Source organism: Staurois parvus, unplaced genomic scaffold (assembly GCF_062004578.1).
Source record: "Staurois parvus isolate SC_StPar_1 unplaced genomic scaffold, SC_StPar_1.0 ptg000613l, whole genome shotgun sequence".
Classification (NCBI taxonomy): Eukaryota; Metazoa; Chordata; class Amphibia; order Anura; family Ranidae; genus Staurois; species Staurois parvus.
Genome location: NW_028318409.1, coordinates 2,582,357 through 2,605,834, shown reverse-complemented (window position 1 = coordinate 2,605,834; position 23,478 = coordinate 2,582,357). Strand labels below are relative to the sequence as shown.

The 23,478-nt window shown below is 39.8% G+C and overlaps 1 protein-coding gene across 2 annotated transcripts in view; it reads left to right on the top strand.

Annotated features, from left to right (window-relative positions):
* Positions 1-23,478, top strand: part of ME1 (malic enzyme 1) — a 370,919-nt gene that overhangs the window by 50,108 nt on the left and 297,333 nt on the right. For both annotated transcript variants that reach the window (XM_089693104.1, XM_089693103.1), the window contains exon 2: positions 13,065-13,198. In XM_089693104.1, the coding sequence (XP_089549230.1) occupies positions 13,065-13,198 (134 nt within the window). The remainder of the gene's footprint in view (positions 1-13,064; positions 13,199-23,478) is intronic.

The window sequence follows — 23,478 nt, the reverse complement described above, 5'->3', positions numbered from 1 at the left end:
AGAACGGGGAGAAGTTCCCTGTACAAGCTGTCAGATTTGAAAACAGCCCACACGGCCATGTCATTGATTCACAGAGTTCTGTGAGTGAATGAACTGCAAGTCCCGATAGCCTTAGCAGCTGTCGGCTTCCAGTTTTCAATGAACTACATGGTGCTGTGCAGCACCGTAGTAGTTCATTGAATCTTCCTGTCAGTATATCTGCATGATGTACATCCCGTACGAACAAGCAGATATACTGACAGGTCTGCAGGAGACTGGTGAAGTGTTTTACAGGCTCCTGCAGACAAAATAATAAATGCATATTTTTTTTACCTGCAAAAAAAGTGCCTTAATTATTTTTGTGCAAAAGATGAACTTATGCTTTAACTGCTTGCCACCTAGCAACTGTATATAAATGGCCAGGTAAGAGCTTTCCCATTCTGAGAGGACGTTCCTCAACGTCCTCTCAGAACATGCACCTCGTGCGGCTTCAGGGGCACACAGCGGCACGCTCCTGTGATGGCTGTGTCACCGCACATCACAGATCAGGATATGGGTGCTATCATTCAGTGTAAACAGAGATACAAGTCTTTGTGTCGGCTTTACCCGCTGAGCTCAGTGAGAACTCAGGGTGAGTTCAGGGTGGGGAGAGGGGGGATGCTGCAAGCCTATGACAGCTCTCTGCATAGCTGATGACTTTAGTGTTCGGCTATGCAAAGAACACACAGATTGCTGCCATCCAACCCTACACTGTACATGAAGCACCATCATCTGTCCCTGTACCAGTGTTACATCAACATCTGTGCCAGTGTCACGTAAATATCTGTACCAGTGCACAAAACATCTGTCACAGTATACCAGTGTCACATCAATATCTGTCACAGTGTACCAATGCACAAAACATCTGTCACAGTATACCAGTGTCACATCAATATCTGTCACAGTGTACCAATGCACAAAACATATGTCACAGTATACCAGTGTCACATCAATATCTGTCACAGTGTACCAGTGCACAAAACATCTGTCACAGTATACCAGTGTCACATCAATATCTGTCACAGTGTACCAGTGCACAAAACATCTGTCACAGTATACCAGTGTCACATCAATATCTGTCACAGTGTACCAGTGCACAAAACAACTGCAATAGTGTTCCAATCACAACATCGGTCGATGTCCGCCAGTGGACAATCAACATCTGTCACAATGTACAAATGCACAAAAACATCTGTCAGTGTACCAGTGTCCCACCGATAAATAAATAAAAAAATTTAAAGTGCCCTCTCCCCCTGTGCTCCAGCGCAAATGTGAACGCACACGATGGCCCTGTACGCATATGTAAACAGCGATTGCACCACACATGTGAGGTATTGCCGCAAACTTTTTGTTTTAGTGTGTAAAATTGCGTTAGAAGAAAACCGCTGCACAAATTCAATGTGACATAGAAATTTGCAAAACCCACTATTTAATTCTCTGTGGCCTCTGCTAAAAAAATATATAATGTTTGGGGGTTATACGTTCTGCAGAAATACTGATTTTTACTTGTAAACAAAAAGAGGCAGAAGACTGCTAGTCTTAAAGTGGATAATGCCTGAAGGTTCTCCTTGGATGTTGGGCCTCTTTATGCGGCTAGGCTGTGAAAAAGTCTCACACATGAGGTATCTCCATACTCAGGAGGAGTAGCGGAATGTTGTTTGGGGTGTATTTGCAAGTATGCCTATGCCATGTGTGAGAAATATCTTGTTAATATGACATTTTTGTGGAGAAAAAAATTTTAGTTAATTTCTTAATTTTCTAAAGAATTGAGGACAAAATTACAACTTCAAAAAACTTGCCATGCCTTTTACTAAATACCTTGGACTGTCTACTTTTGGGGGGTATTTGTACTGCCCTGGCATGTTAGGGCCTCAAGAAATGAGATCAGCACATCAGGTGTGATCAGTTTTCAATGATTGGTACCATAGCTTGTGAATATAACCCTATAATGTTGCGCTCCCAAAACATATATATAATCACTGATCTATGTCCTCAAACCATATGCAAAAAAGTGAAAAAATATGTAATAAATACCTTAACCAAATGACATATGAAATTAACTTAATTAGAAAAAATCCGTGATTATACTGAAATGAAATCAGTGATTAAAGAGTACCTAAATTAATATTACTACACTTATATAAAAAGAAATAAATAATTTAAATAAGTATGAATAAATAAATAAATTGATATATCTGTGAAAACAGTGTCCCATATAATAAAAGTGACTTTGTGCTTTAATTGATCTTCAATCCATAATTGCATGTGAATCCGTGACTGATTGTGAATCCTCCCATTAGTGCAGATGTACGCTCACCTCCTTATCTGCCTATAATTAGGCTATATGCGCTTTTGGTTCTCCTCCTATGGAACCTACTTGATTAAGACTCTTTCTTTTGGAATAATGGATATCCGTTGTTACTGATATATGCTCTGGGATTGATCCCTTCTCCAGAGGATTCAACTCCTCTATACTCTCATCTCCATACGACTCTCCACATAGGAAAAAGATCTAAACATAGTGTTTTATCCTTTTTAAAGATTGGCTTTATTGACTCCAAGTATTACACTCACATGTGTTGTTTTCATATAAAAGCGTATCACAATGTAGACCGAGTCCTCCGCTGACTGTAAGAGGCATGCACCCGTGGTCCGGTAAACGAACTGACTCCCTCCGAGTGACGTTGCAGTGGAGATGAAAGTTAATTTCATATGTCATTTGGTTAAGGTATTTATTACATATTTTTTCACTTTTTTGCATATGGTTTGAGGACATAGATCAGTGATTATATATATGTTTTGGGAGCGCAACATTATAGGGTTATATTCACAATTTTTTACACATTGGTAGTTATGTGTTAGATGTTTGCGATCCTACCATATAGAGGATATACATTTTTATGTTGTATATTAGGGTGATCTTTTGTTTTTTGGCTCGCAAGATATTTTTAAATATTTTATGGTACCATAGCTTGTAGACTCTATAACATTCTCACAGACCAAATAATATACACTGATTTAGGCTATTTTTACCATAGAAATGTAGTATAAATCTGGATTACAAATTATTAAGAAATATTACTTATTTGCAAAATTTTATAACAGAAACTAAGAAAAACACACTTTTGTTTCCAAATTTGCAGTCTTTTTTCCGCTTACAGCACAAAAAAGTAAAAGAAACCCCAGTGGTGATTAAATACCACTAAAAGAAAGGTTTATCTTGTCTCAAAAATAATAACAATTTTATATGGGTACAGTGTTGCATGACTGAGTACTTATCATTCAAAGTGCAGCATTCCTGAAAGCTGAAAATTGGCTGGGCAGGAAGGGAGTGAAAGTGCCCAATATTGAGGCAGGTAGCCTCCCTGGCGGTATTCCCAAGTGTAGCTCGGGGTAAAGTTTCAGTACCACAAGCGGTAACCCCGAGCTACACTTGGACTTACCATGCGGCGCTGCTCTGGGATCCCTCGATCACTTACCTTGTCCTGCTGCTCCCGCGATGTCCCTCCTGCAGTGTCCCCTGTAATGCCCTCCGGTGCATGCCAGCATCTGTCTTCTGGGTTCTGTCCCCTGCGAGCATCGGAACGTACGGGGACGGAACTGGCGGGAAATTTGAAAATGACAAAACATGACATTCATTGAATACACTAAAATCACATGGTAAAACATTACTGTATCAAACCATTTCACATACATTTTGTCCCTAGTGCTTTGTCCTGTGCCCTGCCTACATTTTTACCGTTCTTTCTGCCTGGAAACTGAGAAACGTCCATGGTGTCCAAAAAGCGTCCCTTTAGGTCAAAATCGGTTTTAGACCAGCTAGAGAACAGCGATAGCAAATTAGAACCACTTGCAGAATTGAGTGATAATGATTGTGGGGAGATTCGTCATCAGACACTAAAAACGATTCTGCGACTTTGCTCAGTGATGTGCAAACCTGGCGCTATATTTCAAATTTCAGTGTTTTTGGTTTGATTATATTATTGAATTAAATGTATTATTATTATTATTATATTATTATTTTTTATGATTATTTATTATATTATAATTTATGATTTCGTGTTTCAAATTTTAACATATCCGGGATGTTTACTAGACTCTTGTTCGGACAGATTTCAGTGAGTTATTCCTAAAAATTACAGGCCTACAATAAAAAAAATACATATTTCCATGCAAAAAAATGTACCGCTTTGAGCACAGAAATATGGACATAATCAGACCTCTAGGGAGGTTAAAGGATTTTTTTTTCAATATTTTCAGCAGCACCACTAACCACTAGGAAGCTTAACCCCTGGTTCACATCTGTGCGGGTGGTGTTGCTGTGGGACCCGCAAAAAAACCTTCAGCCGCACCACCCATCCAGAGGAATGCAGGACCCACAGGCGAGTGCCATTAATTCTAATGGCACCCCACCCGCACTGGAAATTGCAACCATACTGGGAAGCTAAGTTCCCATGCGGGGCTGCAATTTCCCAAATAGTGTAGGGACTTCTTCCTTGCTTGTCCCGGGGCGCGGAAGTCCATTCAAATGAATAGGCTGTCATGCCAGCGCAAATCGTTCACAGATGTGAACCAGGGGTAAAGCTGGCCATACATGCATCAAAATTCAGCTGGTTCAGCAGGGACCAGCTGAATTTTGGTCCATGTATGGGCACTGTGGTTATACAAATGTTGATCTACTGACCTGTCAGGTTTCCCCCACTCCATCATTGCTGCAGACTATAGCCAGCAGCACTAAACAGTGTATTCTGATGGTGGGGAAGTCTCCCAGCTGTCATAATACAGTAGCTGAGCAGGAAGGATTCTCCTATCCACATCAAGTGTGTCCATGGGGGGTATCGAGTCAGCTTTTTTTGGTTAAATCTGCTGGTTGAATGAGTGTATGGGCTGTTTTAGGTCCTCCATCCTTTCCTAAGGGAAGTCCTTATTGTCAGTAAATACGCAATTTTACAAATCTGCAATACACACTGCAGTATAATTTCAAAAACTGTATATTTTGTCATTGATCAGTCCTAAAGCCCCAAACAGATGACTGTACCAAAGTCTAGGGGAGCAGTTTGGAAGAACACTGCCATCATTCTTTTACAGGTAGAAGGATGAATTTTCTGTCTCATTTCAGGAAAGATGTTGGTTTAACATAGTCATCCAAATCCTATTAGTCACAAATACAAGCACATTATAAAACGTTCACACCAGGAATCTTGCGAACATTCCTGTGCAATTCCAGTGTGATTTGAGTGCAGTCTGTCTTCAGCTCGTTCATTTGAATGGGCTGAAATCACACTGCACTGAACCAAAAATAGTGCATAATACACTGCAACCCAGATTGCATGGTACTTCTGTACCATGTGATCCAATGCAGGCAAACTCACTGCGTTTGTGATCTGCATTTGTGGTGTTGGTAGCATTGCAATGACACTGACTTCAGATCACAAGTGCAGTGCATTTTGAATTTGGTGCAGGGAAAGTGCACAGAACATTGGTTGCACGCACTGGCCATACATCTGGTGTATTTGTATATTTTGACTTCATGTTCTATAGTTACTGGACCTGCGTCAATGAAGATGTTACATGATTGTACAATAAAGGTTTGTGATTCCACTAGAAAACATACCTGTCTTTGAACTCATGGAAAAGTTGCTCTTTTGCAAGAACAAAGTCATCAATTTCTTTGCCAAGGGCTATTTGTTCTTCTGATTGCTATCACTTTCAAAGTGTATTCAATTGCAAACATAGTAATAAATAGCCAGCTATTTGGAGTGATAAAGCTTAAATTTGGCTTTGCCTGGGTACATTTGCAGTAATAAGTGAAGTTGAACTACAGTAACATCAAGCAAGGTTAAAGCTTGCCCTACATGGATTGAAATCTGGCCAGTTCAGCAGGGACTTTTTAATCCATGAATGGGCACCCTGGTTGTACACAAGACAATATGTCGATCGACTTGTGTACAGCCAGTCTGATGGGTTTTTCCCAAACGATTAGTGCCATTGGCTATAACCGGCAACACTAATCATTGTGTTCTGCTGGCAGGGAATGCTCCTCGCTGGCAGAGTACATTAGTGTCGCGGGAGGAATTACCCCATCAACACTGACTGTGGAAGGAAAGAAAATTGCATCATCTATGGCCTGCCTAATATTGATACTGTATAAACATAAACAGGCCACATATGAATATAAATTTGCATTCATTAGTTTCTGGAAAATTTTGACAATGTTGTTATCTTTTGATCATTAACATTGAATTGGTGTCATGTCATTTTATTTTAAATGTCTTTACAAAAATAACTCTTCCATTACAGGTGCCAGAAGTCAGGGTGAGAGATAAGTAAAATGATCTGCAAATCAGAATTTACAGCTAAAGGTGGTTGGAAACAGATAGTGAGGGACCTATGCCACCATTATAGGAGCAACAATGGCAGTGCACATGGACATGGTAATATTCCAAACGGTACAAAAGGGGTCCCCAGCACAAGCAGAGAGCACACCGCCGTTGTTGCTTTTTTTGTTTTGGTGCAGACACACACTGGAAGTCCTCAACTACCTTGTAAGGACAGTCTCTGGGCTTCTGGTCTGTTGCTGTACCTCTAGGGGCTGCCTCCAGGTGAGCCTGCTCTACGTTTCTGCATTGCTATATACAGGCCACCTTCTTCAATTGCTCCATGATCCAGTTCTGATGCTCACGTGCCCATCGTAAGCACTTTTGGCTGTGAACAAGGGTCAGTATGGGCACTCTGACAGGTCTGAGGCTATATAGCCCCAAAAACAAAAAACTGCATTGTCCCTTTTTTCTGCTTTCAATACATCATCTTTAGGGAAGACATTTACTTGCTGCCTAATATATTCCACTGCCTTTCAGATGCTATTGTAGCGAGATAATCAATGTTATTCACTTAAACTGGTTCTAAAGCCTAAACATTTTTAACCTGTATGCATTCCCTGTATTAAGGTAAAAAATGTTTTGGTAGTAATGTTGTGGCTCTCCTCGCTCTCGCATGCTTTGCTGAGGCAGCAGGAGCCATTGGCAGGAGGCAGTGGGGGGTGGGGTTGAGCGGTGCTTTCTGTGTCTATGAACACAGGCAGCATGGCTCAGGATCAAGCATGCAGGTGTGTTCCTATAGTTGCACACTGAGAGGAGGAGGACCCAGGAGCACCAGCTGGGGACCCCAGAAGAGGAGTATCAAGGCCACTCTGTACAATTCTATTGCACAGAACAACTAATTATAACATAGTTATTTTAAAAAAAGTTGTGGCTGATCGGTGTTTGTTCCCAAAGTTGGGAAGCTCGGAGAGTTTATAGCATAGTTGCTTTGATATGGTAGTGTGGCTTCCAGATGTCCTTGTTTTTAACGTGAGTAATTGAAATGGATTAGTTCATTTTTTCTGTAGCTGTGCTGTGACTCCCTTTGCTATGCTATGTTATTTGCTCCATTCTACAAGTATGTTGGCTCATAAGTGGGCTCTCTATGATCTCTCATGACCTCATAAGCATCTGTCCTCTCTTTTGTGCAGCCAATCAGCAAAGGTGAAATGAATGTTAACTTTGCTATATATAAAAACCTCAGCACATAGGAGAAGGCTTTAATAGGTAAATTTGGAGGCGGGTCGGATAGGGTGGTGGTCGCTGTTCGGTTAGATGTTAGTACAATTTGAGGTCATTTACAATGTAGATGGTAAAGTTCTATTAAAAGTTATATTCCTATAAAAGCTTAGTGAAATTTCTGTTTTTACATGGCAAGTGGCATGCTTCAGAACCATAGTATACCTAAACCACTGAACACAGTACCTGTACTTTTGGAGAACTGTTTTCATAAATTGCTGTGTCAATAGGTTTGCTTACAAGCAGGGCTGCTGTTAGAAACCACAGGGCCCCATACAGCCAACCTGATAGCCCCGCCCCCCCCCAAAAAAAAGTTTACTATGCTCCAGTTTTAATGAACACAGTGGGTAATCGGTAGTGATTACTCATTGTGCTCATTCAGGAAAGGAAGGGCCTGGTAAATGTGACATATTTACTGGACCCTTCCCCCACTCTCCATCCTGAAGGATCCTATTGTGTGCTTGCAGCTGCCGGTGGGAAGGAGAGGAGGGAAGCCGGCAGCATTGCAGGGGTGGGGGCACACAGGAGGGCCTTGGCAGCAGGGGGAAATGTATTGTGCACAGGGAGGGTGATGGGTGCACTGGAGGGGGGGAGTAATTACTGGAACCGATCCCCTGTATAGCTCTCTGCAGCAGCTGAAAGCCAGAGGGAGGGAGAGGAGAAGAAGCCAACTTTCAGCTGCTGCAGAGAGAGCTATACAAGGATCGGTTCCAGTAATTGCTCCTCCCATGCCGATCACTCTTCCTGCACACATCTGATTCACCCAGCTGCCTGGGCTCCCCTGCTGGCCTGGGGCCCCGTACAGGAGGAACCCCCTTATCTATGGCCCTGTTTACAAGGCAGCAAAATTAAAAAAGTAGCCAAAAATAAAGCAATTATCAACAATCCCACTTTTCCTCCAACTACATTCTCATTTTCATTTTTCAAACTTTTTAAGGCATGTTTCAAAGTAGAGAAAGAGTGCAGAATATAAAAAAAATTAAACAAGTAACACAATAGAGTAACTATGTTTTGTAATTTGTCAAATTGTGTAAGTATTACAGGAAAATCACGTTTGTATTCCAATTTTCACAGATCAGAAGTCGGAATTGTGACTGGCTCACTCATATCTAGCAGTATAATTTTTCTCTTTAAAGCAATTTTCCCTTTTAAGCACTTTATGAAAGGTAATTTTAGAGACATCTTCAATTATCTACTATTCTGTTAAATTAGTTCCACCTCAGCATAGTTTGATTTACTCCCTACCATGAAAAAGGCACAGTTTTCTCTTTCTATCAATCAAATAGCAATTCATAATTTTCCATTTCACAGAGTTTGTGCTGGGCAGCCATGTTGGTTAAAGTTCACTGGGAAGTGAACCATAGTTACCTTTGTTTCTGGCTGTTCCAACACTTAAATAATTTTCAGCTGAAATTTGGAAACATGAGCAGTTTTATAGCACAATTTCATCTTAAAACTTGGCTGTCAATGGTCATTTGGAATTTATAACAATGTGTTAAAGAGGAAAGCCAGTCTGAGCTTTTATGTAGTTTATAATAATAAAGCTTGTTTGGTCACTGAATATAATCTGTTAATGATTTTTTTTGATGTTGTGATTGCTAGTAATATGCAAAATAACTGAATTTAGCTGAACAGCTGAAAAATACCAGAATTAGTTCTCTGCACTGTGCCTTCTGTAAGATTATTGGAAGCCAAAGCCAAGCTCTGCCTGTGCCCAGCACTAATACCTAATATATGATGGGAAAGTGTTACACTACTGAGCATATCTGATATGTCTGCCTGTTAAATGGATAATGCTTGTATTTGCATCTAGTGTGTGCCTGTATAATCTTCAAACACGGATATTGCACTATGATACTGTAATATTCTAAGCTGTGTATTAACTGCTTTCTAATTGCTTGCACAGACAATTTCCAAAAGGGACAATGGGGTCAATTCACTAAGAGTTAAATAACGACAGAAAAAATGTGGTAAAATAACGCATGCGGTACATTTTTTGCAAATTGCAATTCACTAACAATTTTGCGGTAGATAACTCTTGCGGTAAAATATCTGTATTGCGGTAATTACCGCATATTTTCATGCGATAATTTATTGCACTGTAGCTAGTTGTTAAGGAAGCCAGCCACGGTGTCCTTAACCACTTCCTGTCCGGCCATTGTATATAAACGGCCGGACGGTAGCAGTGCAGGGTTGGGTGGCCGTTTATAAACGGCCTCCCTGCCCCCTGTTTGTGCGCGCTCCCTGGGAGAGCGCAGCACTGCGATCCGGTGCCCGTTGTGTCCTCTGGACCACCAATCGTTGAACGGGACCTCTGTGTGAGGTCCTGATCATGTGATCACTGATTGGCCAATCAGTGATCACATGCAGAGTAGTAAGCAAGATGCCACTTCTGACATCATTGCTTACTACGTGTGAAATCTGTGAATGATCACAGAGGTCACATGGTACAGGGCCATTCACAACAGCCTTGTACCATGTGACAAGTTGTGACCAATCACAGCTCACACAGTATTTCTCAATGGCTACAAGAATGCAGCCAGAGAGAAGGAGAAATGATTGCTTTTACAGCCTTTATGGTTGTAAAAGCAATCAGTGTAAAAAAAAAAAAATCTTCATCACCCCCCACAAGCAGTACAGTGTCACCATGGTGACACTGTACTGCTAGGGTGACAGTATGTCAGCCAGTGTCCCACTAACAGCTGAATGTAAACAAAACACGCCAGCAATTACAAATGATGAAAGTAACAGTCTGGGGCTTCCCCCCCCCCCCATCCATACCAGGCCCTTTGGCAAAACCCTGGTGATAAATATTGCATTTTTTAAATTTTCTGTTCTGTTTGTGAATTCGACTTAACAGCTTACCTCATTTTTTTTTGCAGTATTTTCTGACACATTTTGAAATTTTGCGTTAAATACCACATAATCATTATTTTTTTTTGTGAATTGGACATTTTGTTACCGCATTCAATAATTTATGCAAATGAGTCATGTGACTGTGTTATCACATGCAGTAACCTTTAGTGTATTGACCCCATTGTACTAAAGTGTACCAATCTAATTGATTACTGCTAGGCTCAATGTGCACTATGTCATGCAAAAATGAACTTTTTTCTGTAATGACATAATATTCCCTGTTAGTAATTTATTTTTTTGTATGGGACCCTGAGAAAGGAGATCATCAATACAGTAGTTTTGACTTTTTATATTTTTTGAATACAGTTTTCTTTTCTTTTAGTGTTACTAAATCCAGGACCCTGCATTCACTATTTCTGGTCTTCCACAGTACACAGAACATGGAAGTGCAATTATTTTAGTAAATATCTAAATACCTTTTCTCATCAGCAGTTAGTGCAGTCTTGTGACTTCTATCAGTGTTCAGCAGAGCACTGGTTAAAGCTTGTAGGAGGAGTATTCTTCTTGCTCTAGGAGGATGCAAAACCCCTGACCTCTATCTGAACAGTGCTGAATGACCCTGTGCTGATCACCTGCACTCTCCCAAGAAGAAAAAAAAACCTCTCTAGCAATACACACTAAACTGAGCATGTGCAGAATGGCTACGGTTCAGTCTGACTTATCAGGAGATAAGATGTGGACATTTGAACAAGAGGAGAAGCAGAGGAGTCAGGATCAAATGACCTTTTTACACAATGCAGAAGATTAACCCCTTAGGTTCCACAGTTAGTATAACAAGCATGCTTTACTGCATATACAGACTGACTGTTGTAGCTTTAGTAACACTTTAAGCGTAGTACACTTTTCAAAGTAAAAGTGTGAACGTGACAGCACGTTACCAACTCTTCATCACACAAATCAAGTCCTAGACTCATTCTTTTCTAATGTTCCTACATAAGATTTAGAAAACATGATGAAGGAGCTGATATAGAATAATGTAGTAAACCAATTCTACTAGAGAAGTTATTTTAACATAATGATTGTGGGAGGATTTAGTAAAGCTATTCTGTACTTGTCCAGTATTTGTTGGAATTAAACAATGCGTTCTTTACTTTTATTTTTTTTTAATAAAATATATTTTGCTCTATGTAAGTACTGTATTTGGCGAGCACATTTCCCTGGAGGAAATAAGTATCAATTTCTGAAAAATAGAATAATGGGCAACTTGTTTCCTAGTCTGAAAAGAATAGCATTTGAGACTATGGTCCTCTGTTTCATGAGCAGTTGAAACAAAGTTCATTGGTAAACACAAGTTTAGAAAATATGTAAATCATGTTCACATAATATATAAAAATGGTATTGCTGTGTACAGAAGTATAATTATTTATAATTATATCATTATTTTACAAATATTTAAAAAAAATTTATTTCAGCAAGTTCCAATAAGCTTCCAATAACAAAAGTAATTTTCCATTGTGCTTCACCTTATTAACAGATGACTGCAATGTACAAATTGTTGGAGAGTCATAGGATCTATGCAGACTAGCAAGAATAGCAATGAATACTTAGAGCCAACAGCAAATTGTAAATATGCTATTGCCAGGGTGTAATCCTCATCAGAGCCCTTGCCCCTAAGATAAACACACTTGTGGCTATGGTAGCTAGTCAGGCTAAAGTAAGATAACAGTCATTAGGCAAATTAGTGATCAGTGCGGGCAAAAAGTTATACCTAGTCAGCTGTAGACAGTTTAAGAAAATTAGATTCAGAAGCATGCTCCACCAGTTCCCTGCAGGTGGATAGTAGGAATGCTGATGTGTGACAAAATCGAGCAAGTAGAACTGTCAGTGGACGTAGATTTAGAGGACTAATCCATTGTTACCAGTTAAATGCCCAACCATAGCCCAAAACAAATAGCCATGGCAAACAGAGAAAGTCTGGTTGCGAAAATTATAAAAAAGTTATAGTTCTAAGTGAGTATTCTAAAAAATATTTATTTTAATATTGAAATAGGCATACTGATCTAATATTGTGTATTTGGACCCTCTTTAATTTTCCAGAAATGTGCCCAAACAACTATAGCAACGGCTGAAGGCCTGTGATATTTTGCAAATGGTAGAAGCATTTGGCCCATTTTCTGCTGTTTTTCGTAGGATCTCTTCCGTAACATTTTCGAGAACTACCCATGGTGAAAACAGTGCTTGTATCTAGAATACTGTATATTAGTGTGGTTTTTGAAGGTATTTTCACATAACATTTGGGATATGGAGCCAATGGTAAATGATAGATTGATAGGATTGCTAGGGTTAAAAAGTCACTTATCTCTATAAATAGATGACTAATCAGTTTATTTTCTCCTAGATTGTAAGCTCGAAAGAGCAGGGCCTTTGAATCTCTCGTGTTTTGTTTTGTTACTGTATTGTCTCATGTTCTGTCCCCCACTATAATGTACAGCGCTGAGGAAACCTTTTAGCGCTAAATAATAAAAACTGTATAATAATCATTTTGATTCTTCTAAAACCATGCATTAAAAATGGGTATTTTTTGTATTCTAGGGAATGGCGTTCTCTCTGGAAGAGAGGCTACAATTGGGAATCCATGGCCTTCTTCCCCCCTGTTATCTCAGTCAAGATGTCCAGGTTTTGAGAGTGCTCCGAAACTATGAGAGGCAGAAAAATGACCTTGATAGGTAAAAATCTACCTTAATATCAATATATTTTCTGATTTGGTGGTGTTTTATGGGTGTAAGTACCTGCTTGAAATTATAGAACAGCATATACTATGTGCTACTTTATCCTCTGCCATATGTACTTATTGGCCTATCAGTATGATGAGTTACCTTGCTTTCCAGTAGGAAGGGTGTCTGTAATGGCAACATTTTGGATGCTACAGGTATGTGTAAGCACAGTGCATGTAGGTGCACTTTATACCTGACAGTATTTTTTTTATGCCAAAAAGTTGCCTTAAGCTTTGCAGGAGTGAAAACAGAACATTAAACCTTCAGATTCATATAGGGAGCATAGTCCACCTGCTGAAGTTCCATTTTTTGTTTTTTTTTACACAGACATAAAGGTTGATTTACTAGTACTGGAGAGTACAAAACTGGTGCAGCTGTGCATGGTAGCCAATCAACTTCTAACTTCAGTTTGTTCAATTAAGCTTGGACAAATAAAACCTGGAAGCTGATTGGTTTCTATGCAGAGCAGCACCAGATTTTGCACTCTCCAGTTTTAGTAAATCAGTCACATAGTTCTACTGCACCAATCCTCCACTCTCATAGTCTGGTGATCCTGGAGCACACCTGCTGGTAATACTGGGATATCCTGCTTGTTGCCTCTCACACATAGAAATCTTGATAAAAAATACCAGTACAAAAGGTGTCTCACAGCTGCCAATCAGATACAAACCTGCCAAGGAGAACTGAATATGATTATTGATTCAGTAAACAGAGAGACATAGGAATATACACTGATACTGCAATCTCCTTTTGGTGCTCCATGGAGCTTTGTTCCAGAGGAAGCTACACCTGAAGTGTTTTACAATTTTCTGCAGCATGTCCAGATAAATGGTTTATGTTCTCCTAGTGGTAAGTACAGTAATGAAGTCCCGTCCTCTGCAGTTCTGTCTATTAAAGAGTGATGATACTACAAAAGCGACCTGAACAAATCATTAGATTCAGTACTAGACTGGAAACCAAGCAAAGCACTTGTCTGTTCCATCTGTAGATACTGCTTTACCACTGTGGGTTGGTGTAATATCATTCTACTGTATAGTTACCAAGGTCGGCTATTTCACATGCAAGTATCTGTTTTTAGTGCCATGAAAAACTGTTAGGTAACATGCAACTCTCTCTGGTTACATACAGCACTCCTTTGTCAGCTTTCTTCTGTAACATGCAGTGACCTATGTGTATATGTGTATTTTTAGGGGTTTTTTAGGGGTTAACAACTTGGATAGGGTCTAGGGGTATATAGGATGCCCAATGGAACTGAAACAACTTAGAGGACAACCTCTTAGGCACAAAATGGACAAAAATCAGCACAAAGTGATTGCAAGGAGCACTTGGTCCCCTTAAATGAACCTGCTCAGACCCCAGATGAAAATCTCCTCTTCCACCTGGCTGTCTTGAGAGTATCCCAGGGCAAGGGATTCTGAGACACACAAGTAATGTAGTGCCATGGAGAACTAGTTGGGTATTGCACCTGTCCACCCTCTCCTTTCTTTGGCCCAGGGGGTGTGGAAGTACTCACACTGTCCTGTTCCTGTCATTTTAAAGGTTGAATCTGCTTTCAGGCCTTACGCAGGGCTGGCACCCTCCCTGCTGACAGCCTGTGGGACAACTGAGGTCCTTCTTTTCTCCCTGCTCTGGGGCCCCTTCCCAGGCTCCACACCAGCAGCACTTCCTAGCTCCATCTTCCACTCAACTCTCTTGCTAACCAGGCTCTCACATATTTAAGGGCTGACTGAGCCACAATGCCAAGCCTCCTGCCTGGGGATTGGCCAGATTCCCCAAAGTATGCAGATCAGCCCCTCCCCACCCCTATCCACTGACTTATAGAAACTTTTCCAAGCTTCTAGAACAGGGGGAGGTATCAAAGAACTGACCTGCAGAACCCTTCAGGCTTAACCTGAAGTAACCTCGCTGACTCACTCCCAGGCTGACTCACGCCCAGGGTTTTAGCAAGCCTCTAATTATAAAAAAGAAACCCTATATTACACTAGAGGGCATTACATGTATATGTGTGTAGATTCCTACCACTAAGACCCAGAACTCTCTATTAACATGCTTCAATATATTATAACACAACAGCTCTTTGGATTAACATACATTTTGATCTGATAGCATGCTCTCTTTGTAACATGTAACACTCTCATGAGTATGTCTGTCTTGGAACATATAACTCTCTGATAATAGAATACCACTTTCTGTTAACAAGTGTCTCTGACTAGATGTAGATTTCTGGAAATGTGCCAAATGCTCTCAACATGCAGCTATCTCTGGTAACATAAATGACTTACTAACATGAAAAAATTAATGGCTAGTTGGCAACACTGTTAGATTAAGTTTACACTTGTGGCTGACCTTGCTGCCCCTTTTGTAAAGCAAACCATGGTGGATCACTTTTCAGAGGCATTTGACATCCAGTGAGGAGGCAATGTGTCACCTCTCCATGGCCTGTTTTAACCCTGTAAAGCTCACACCAATGTGTTGCAACAATTTGCATTGCATGCGGCTGCAGGATGGCTGCATCACAGCCCCATTCACTTGAATAGGTTGTGTTAGGTGGTGATACTATCCCCCAAATGCACAGGAGGTATAATTTTTGTTGCAGCTGCGAAGTAAAACATTGCAGCAAGGGCATGTGTACAACCCATCCAGGAAGGAGACGATATAAAATTGTGGCTCATTCACCCCAGACCACAAGTGTAATCAAGAAATGTAGCAAACGTATACTAGGAAGTGGAAACTGCATACCAAAAAGCTGGCCCTATTGTGCAACGCATAAAAAAGCGAATATTATGTACAATTTTAGTAGTTGCCAAAAAGCTTGGGGTAGGAAGCAGACTTTAAAAAAATGTTTTGTAATACTGCACAAAGGCTAGCTTCAGATTCATCAAGATAAAAATAAAAATCTTTTCATACATTTGATAATAAAACAAGAGTACAATCAAAGTCTGCATTGTAAAATAGAAATTGGTATGTGATATGATGTCCAATCAGCTCAACCCAACAGGGCTGTTAAAATATCCTAATCAGCCATAATATTTTGACCACGCATCCTACTCAGGCTCAGTTGGATTGCAATATGGAGAATTTGGAGGCCATATCAACATCGTTGCTGTTTTCCTCAAACCATTTTTTAATTCATCAGACCAGGCCACTTTCTTCCACTGCTCTGCGTTCCAGCTATGATATTCATATAACCATTGTAGGTGCTTTTGGCTATGGACATGTGTCTGTATGGGCACTCTGACCACTCTGCAGCTACATTTTTCTGTCGGAAACAGTATTCATTTTTCAGCAATTTGAGCTACAGTAGCTCTTCATTTGGACTGGAGTACATAGGCTAGCCTTTGCTCCCTGTGTGCATCAATGAGCCTTGGCCACTAATGACCCGGTCGCCAGCTCGCCAGTTTTCCTTCCTTGGACCACTTTTGGTAGGTCCTGACCACTGCAGATCAGGAACTGAAATTTCGGAGTTGCTCTCACCTAGTCATGTAGCCATTACAATTTGCCTCTTGTCAAAGCTGCTCAAATCCTTACGCTTGCCCATTTTTTCTGCATTCAACACACATCAACTTCAGGGACAGCATTTTCACTTGCTGCTTTATATATCCCACCCACTTTGAGATGCCATTGTAACAAGATCATCAATGTTATTGACTTTATACAGTCAGGTCCATAAATATTGGGACATCGACACAATTCTAACATTTTTGGCTCTATACACCACCACAATGGATTTGAAATGAACAAACAAGATGTGCTATAACTGCAGACTGTCAGCTTTAATTTGAGGGTATTTACATTCAAATCAGGTGAACGGTGTAGGAATTACAACAGTTTGCATATGTGCCTCCCACTTATTAAGGGACCAAAAGTAATGGGACAAGTGGCTTCTCAGCCGTTCCATGGCCAGGTGTGTGTTATTTCCTCATTATCCAAATTACAATGAGCAGATAAAAGGTCCAGAGTTCATTTCAAGTGTGCTATTTGCATTTGGAATCTGTTGCTGTCAACTCTCAAGATGAGATCCAAAGAGCTGTCACTATCAGTGAAGCAAGCCATCATTAGGCTGAAAAAACAAAACAAACCCATCAGAGAGATAGCAAAAACATTAGGCGTGGCCAAAACAACTGTTTGGAACATTCTTAAAAAGAAGGAATGCACCGGTGAGCTCAGCAACACCAAAAGACCCGGAAGACCACAGAAAACAACTGTGGTGGAAGACCGAAGAATTCTTTCCCTGGTGAAGAAAACACCCTTCACAACAGTTGGCCAGATCAAGAACACTCTCCAGGAGGTAGGTGTATGTGTGTCAAAGTCAATAATCAAGAGAAGACTTCACCAGAGTGAATACAGAGGGTTCACCACAAGATGTAAACCATTGGTGAGCCTCAAAAACAGGAAGGCCAGATTAGAGTTTGCCAAACGACATCTAAAAAAGCCTTCAAAGTTCTGGAACAACATCCTATGGACAGATGAGACCATGATCAACTTGTACCAGAGTGATGGGAAGAGAAGAGTATGGAGAAGGAAAGGAACTGCTCATGATCCTAAGCATACCACCTCATCAGTGAAGCATGGTGGTGGAAGTGTCATGGCGTGGGCATGTATGGCTGCCAATGGAACTGGTTCTCTTGTATTTATTGATGATGTGACTGCTGACAAAAGCAGCCGGATGAATTGTGAAATGTCTCGGGAATATTATCTGCTCATATTCAGCCAAATGCTTCAGAACTCATTGGACGCCGCTTCACAGTGCAGATGGACAATGACCCAAAGCATACCGCAAAAGCAACCAAAGAGTTTTTTAAGGGAAAGAAGTGGAATGTTATGCAATGGCCAAGTCAATCACCTGACCTGAATCCGATTGAGCATGCATTTCACTTGCTGAAGACAAAACTGAAGGGAAAATGCCCCAAGAACAAGCAGGAACTGAAGACAGTTGCAGTAGAGGCCTGGCAGAGCAACACCAGGGATGAAACCCAGCGTCTGGTGATGTCTATGCGTTCCACACTTCAGGCTGTAATTGACTGCAAAGGATTTGCAACCAAGTATTAAAAAGTGAAAGTTTGATTTATGATTATTATTCTGTCCCATTACTTTTGGTTCCTTAATAAGTGGGAGGCACATATGCAAACTGTTGCAATTCCTACACCGTTCACCTGATTTGGATGTAAATACCCTCAAATTAAAGCTGACAGTCTGCAGTTAAAGCTCATCTTGTTCGTTTCATTTCAAATCCATTGTGGTGGTGTATAGAGCCAAAAATGTTAGAATTGTGTCGATGTCCCAATATTTATGGACCTGACTGTATGTTAGTGGTCATAATGTGATGACTGGGGTTTGTTAGCATTGCGTTACAATGGTAGGGTGGTGTAATATTCTTCAGCATTGCTACTTAATAAAGTTCCTAGTCATTTGCTGGTAGACAATTTGCTTTAAGGAAACAATTAAAGTGTTTTATCTTGTAACTTTAATAATATCAGCCTATGCTCAGCAATAGCTTGAAGGTCATACCTGGAACCCGCTGGACCGAAGATTTCATGTCCTGGGCACTGGGCTATGCATTCTGGTTCTTTTCAGACCCCTGTGTACTGTGTTAGAGCAGGCTCCAATTTCAGAACTGTAGTACAGCCTCTGGTGTAACTTGGTCTCTGATGACTTCCTGTGAGAGTAAGCCACTGGAATTGGTGAAGTTAACATGGTATGTCATCTTCAGTTACTGTGGCAGGGGTGGACTGACAACACATGGGGCCCCCGGGCAATAGGGGATCATGGGGCCCCTGTGTCCTTGCCCAAACTCAAAAAAGCCTATGAAAAAGGTACCAGGGGCATCTCATGGGGCCCCCTACTGACCCCGGGCCCTCGGGCAGTGCCCGAGTTTCCAAATGGTTAGTCCACCGCTGCACTGCGGTCTGCATTGGGGTATTTTCCAGAAATTTGGCAGTTAGCCACAGAATGCTCTCCAAGTCCACAGCTTTGGCACAACTTCAACTGTGATCTGGTCTCTGCAGTCTAACTCTCATTGTGAGTCTCTGGTTGGCGTTAACATATCATATCCTGATATGTGACCTTTGGGAAATGAATCATGCTTTGTGGCACTGCTCAGCCCTTTGTGTACTATATTAATTATGCACAGAGCTCTGTACCTCCACGGCAAAGTCTACCTCAGTCTTTACTTGGCCTTTATCTTTCAGAGTGTCTGAGGTCCCTATCACACCATGCACCTATTTCCATGCAGGAGTTACTGTTGGATCCTCTTGGATCCGAAGACTTTAAATATCTACACTGGACTCCAATATTTTTTTTGGAATCTTCTAAGTCTTCATAGCCTCCCTCCATTAAGGAGACTTTCAAGCCTCTGTGAGCGTCAACGATTTGTACTTACATGTCACAATCTTATGAAGACTTGCATTTTTTTAAATAACATTATTATTTTAGTTGGATAAGGAACTAAAGTAACATTGCAACCCACAGGAAACATTTTGTAATTACTTTTTTAAGATAGGTGATTAGACATATGCACACCAAAAATTTTAATTTGGTTTCGAAAGCATTAGTTCATTAAATAAATTAGCTTCATCATATTTGTTATGTTGAACTGGCTTATTTTTGGGAATTTGTTTTGTAACTTTGGCATTCATTTTGTATATTCATTGGTGGATTCGAAAAAATGTAGCTGTTTTTCCAGAAGATTGCTATATATTTGATATATTATCAAGAAGGATTCAATATTATCGGATGCTTGTCCAACCCACCAAGAGAAATGGCATGAGCTGATTTGACAGTACTGGCTGGCATCATGTGCATCTGAATTAACAAATGGAACTAAATTTGGATCCATTCATTATCCAAATCTGAATTATTGAATTAACTAAGAAATTAAGAAATTCATTTCCTCATGGGCCTGAACTACTATCGTATCGTGTGAAGTCATCTGAATGAAACAAATGCATTTGTTTATTTTGTTCTAACTTTTTTTTCGGATTTGTTCACATTTGTTACTAAGTCCATTCAGTGATTCGTATGCATCTGAAACTATGAAAATGAAATTTTCATCTGAAAAACATATCGTAGCAAAACAAAATGCACATGTCTATAGGAGTCAGATATTTATCGTTAGAACATGTAATTTAAAATTTACTCCTAAATTTTTTTTTATGTTATTGTTTATTATTATTTATTCAGAATAATGTTTTATCTTTGTTTTGCCATGTTGATAAACTATTGATTTTTTGTAAAATGATATGTTTATCCTTTATTTCATCAATATCAAACATGATTATTATAAGCCTGATGAAGGAGAAGCAGATCCCTGAAGCATGTTGGTTATGCTTGAACCTTCAATAGACATTTCAGCTTTATGAAGATTTTCATGGTATAGAGTATTCCTTTTGTCACAGACATTGCCCCACCTGATGTAGCAGAGTGCTTTCTTTCCATTTGATTAATTGTATTGGATACTGAGGCACTTTCATTGGACAGGCAGGGGTATACTATGGTGACATTGGTAAGCCCTGAAACCAGGAAGTAAATCTGCTAAAAAATGAAATTAGTTTCACAGACGTAAAGGTATTAGGGATTTCTAGGCTAACAAATAATATTTTTTGCAATTAGATTAAAAGCGATTTGTAAGCTTGTGTCATTGCCTTGTGTAACTGGGTTTGGCCACGATACAGGTTACAAAGAAGTCTGATTTTTCCAAAGTGTATTTGACCTAATGCTGAAAGTTCAGATTTGAGTTGACTCTGGAGTATTAAAGCACATATAGAAACTTTTCTTACCCCTAGGGCTCTGATGGCCTTCTATTATGGCCATTACTACTGTATGTCCTATACTACTCCCTTTCACTCATTTTGAGAACTGTAAGCTGGTATTTAGCTAGCAATGGCTGTAAGCAAGATTGTGAATTAAAAGCTTCAAGAAGCAGTTCTGTATACTTAAAGTGGTATTAAGCCCAAAACCAAAAATGTAATATATTACAGCTTACCAATCCTTAAATGTGGTGTCTGCATTAATTTTCGTTGTTTGTTTGTTTTTTTTTCTTCATTTTCACCTAATGATCCAACCAGTAACACACATCCTATCTCAAAGCGGAACTAAACCCATCAATTTATTGGTTTCCCAAAACAGTTACATTCAAGGCATGAATAATATCTATCACATTTGCATTTGCTCTCAACTGATCTGTAAAACCATCAAATGTCTGATATCATAACTGATCACATGTGCAGCACCATGGCACCAGCTGATCAACAGAAGCTAAGATTGCAACTTCAGTGGCTGTAAAGTATTGGAGGGTTTAGTTCCGCTTTAAATTGTCTGCATTCTGGATAAGGAGCAACAGGGACAGCAACATGGTCAATGCACTAGCAGATTTAAATGGAATTGACTAACAAATTAAAGCCATACTTCAGTTAACATGTTTTAAGCAATTACTGCAAACAGTTTTTCATTCCTTTTGGATTAAAGGCTTTACATAAATGAATAAAAGATGACCATCTTAAGCACCCTTCTCAGTCTTAAATGGTTTGTCTCAACCTTCTACTTACCACTTTTGCTGGACAGCTTGGTCTGTTAAAGGAAGCTTAAAAATAACAGATTTACGGGCTGGATCACCAGGAAAAAAAAGAAAACAAATTCAGCCATCACATGTAGGAATTGGTAAGCTGCAATATAATAAATATTTGTTTTTGAGTTTAATATTGCTTCAAGCCCTGGATTAACATTTGCGTATTGTTTTCCTTCTATCACATGAAATTATCACTTGGATGAAATGCTCTTTTAAAAGAATGGCTTCTTGGCACCTTTGTCCCATATTTATTATCATGCAGAATCCTCCATGAATAGTTGTAATATTTATTGTAATACTGATCCAATATTCTGTGATCAGTAAGTTTCTTTAAGTATGCACAGTGTGGAATAGTGATCCCTTTACACAAGACATTCTTTTTGCCAAAGAGGAATAGTAAATGCCTCAGCGTGTCAGCAGCTGGCCTGTCAGACAGAATGAATGCCTGTGCATTTAATATATGTTTGGTTTTAGTTACACATCTCTAACATTCCTTTTTTGATGCATTTAAAAGGGATTTCCTAACAAGACCATTCTTTATAACTCTGCTTTTATACTTTATACACAGCTCACTGCAGGGTAAGACGTTCCAAAGACACTCACCTAAGCAAAATTACAATAGTACATTTTGTTCAGTCTGCCAAGTCTTGCTTATTTTTCTTTCACAGTTCTACTGTTGAATGGATGATTGCATTTCAGTGCTGAAACCTATATTACATATCTGGAATATTAAAACTAGTGGTGCCATAGGTTATGTGTTACCTGATCTAACACATATGGGTTGATTTACTAAAGGCAAATAGGTTGTTCATTATTCAAGGGAAATTGCTCTTTGCAAGGGAATTTGCCCTTGAGCTCAGTGAATGAGGGGAAGCTCTGTTGACACCCATCATCCAATACTGTGCAAGCAAAAATACTGTTTTACTTGCATGTGATTGGGTATTCTTTGAAAGGTAAAACTTCACCACATTTACTACATCCTGGGGCCAATTCCTTTGCAAGGTGAACAATATTTTTGCCTTTAATAAAATCAACCCCATAAGGAAAGCCTCTTCACTGTATCTGTAAAACCTATAGTATTCATTAAAATCATATATACGGTCTCTGGGTGTCACGTACCTGGTAGAAGTCTGAACTGATGAGGTCCCACAGAAGGTGAAACAGATGGTGTCGAGGGACAGGAGGGACAAGAGGGACATGAGTGCCTGCAGATGTTGATTGCAGAACATTCGGAGGTTTAAACTCGGTAGAACAGGCAGGGCATCCCATCACGAACAGAGGAGATGCAGGAACGACCAGCCGAGGTTAACCGTTTCAATACCGTGCAATTTTACACCTTCCTGCCCAGGCCATTTTTCAGGTTTCAGCGCTCTCACACTTTGAATGACAATTGCGCGGTCATACAACATTGTACCCAAACTAAAATTTTATAATTTTCTTCACACAACTAGAGCTTTCTTTTGGTGGTATTTAATCACCGCTGGGGTTTTTATTTTTTGCTAAATTAACAAAAAAAGACCAAAAATTTTGAAAAAAAAAACACATTTTTCTTTGTTTCTGTTATAAAAGTTTACAAATAAATAATTGTTCTTCATAAATTTAGGCCGAGATGTATTCTGCTGCATGTCTTTGGTGAAAATAACCCAAATTAGGATGTATTTTTTAGTTT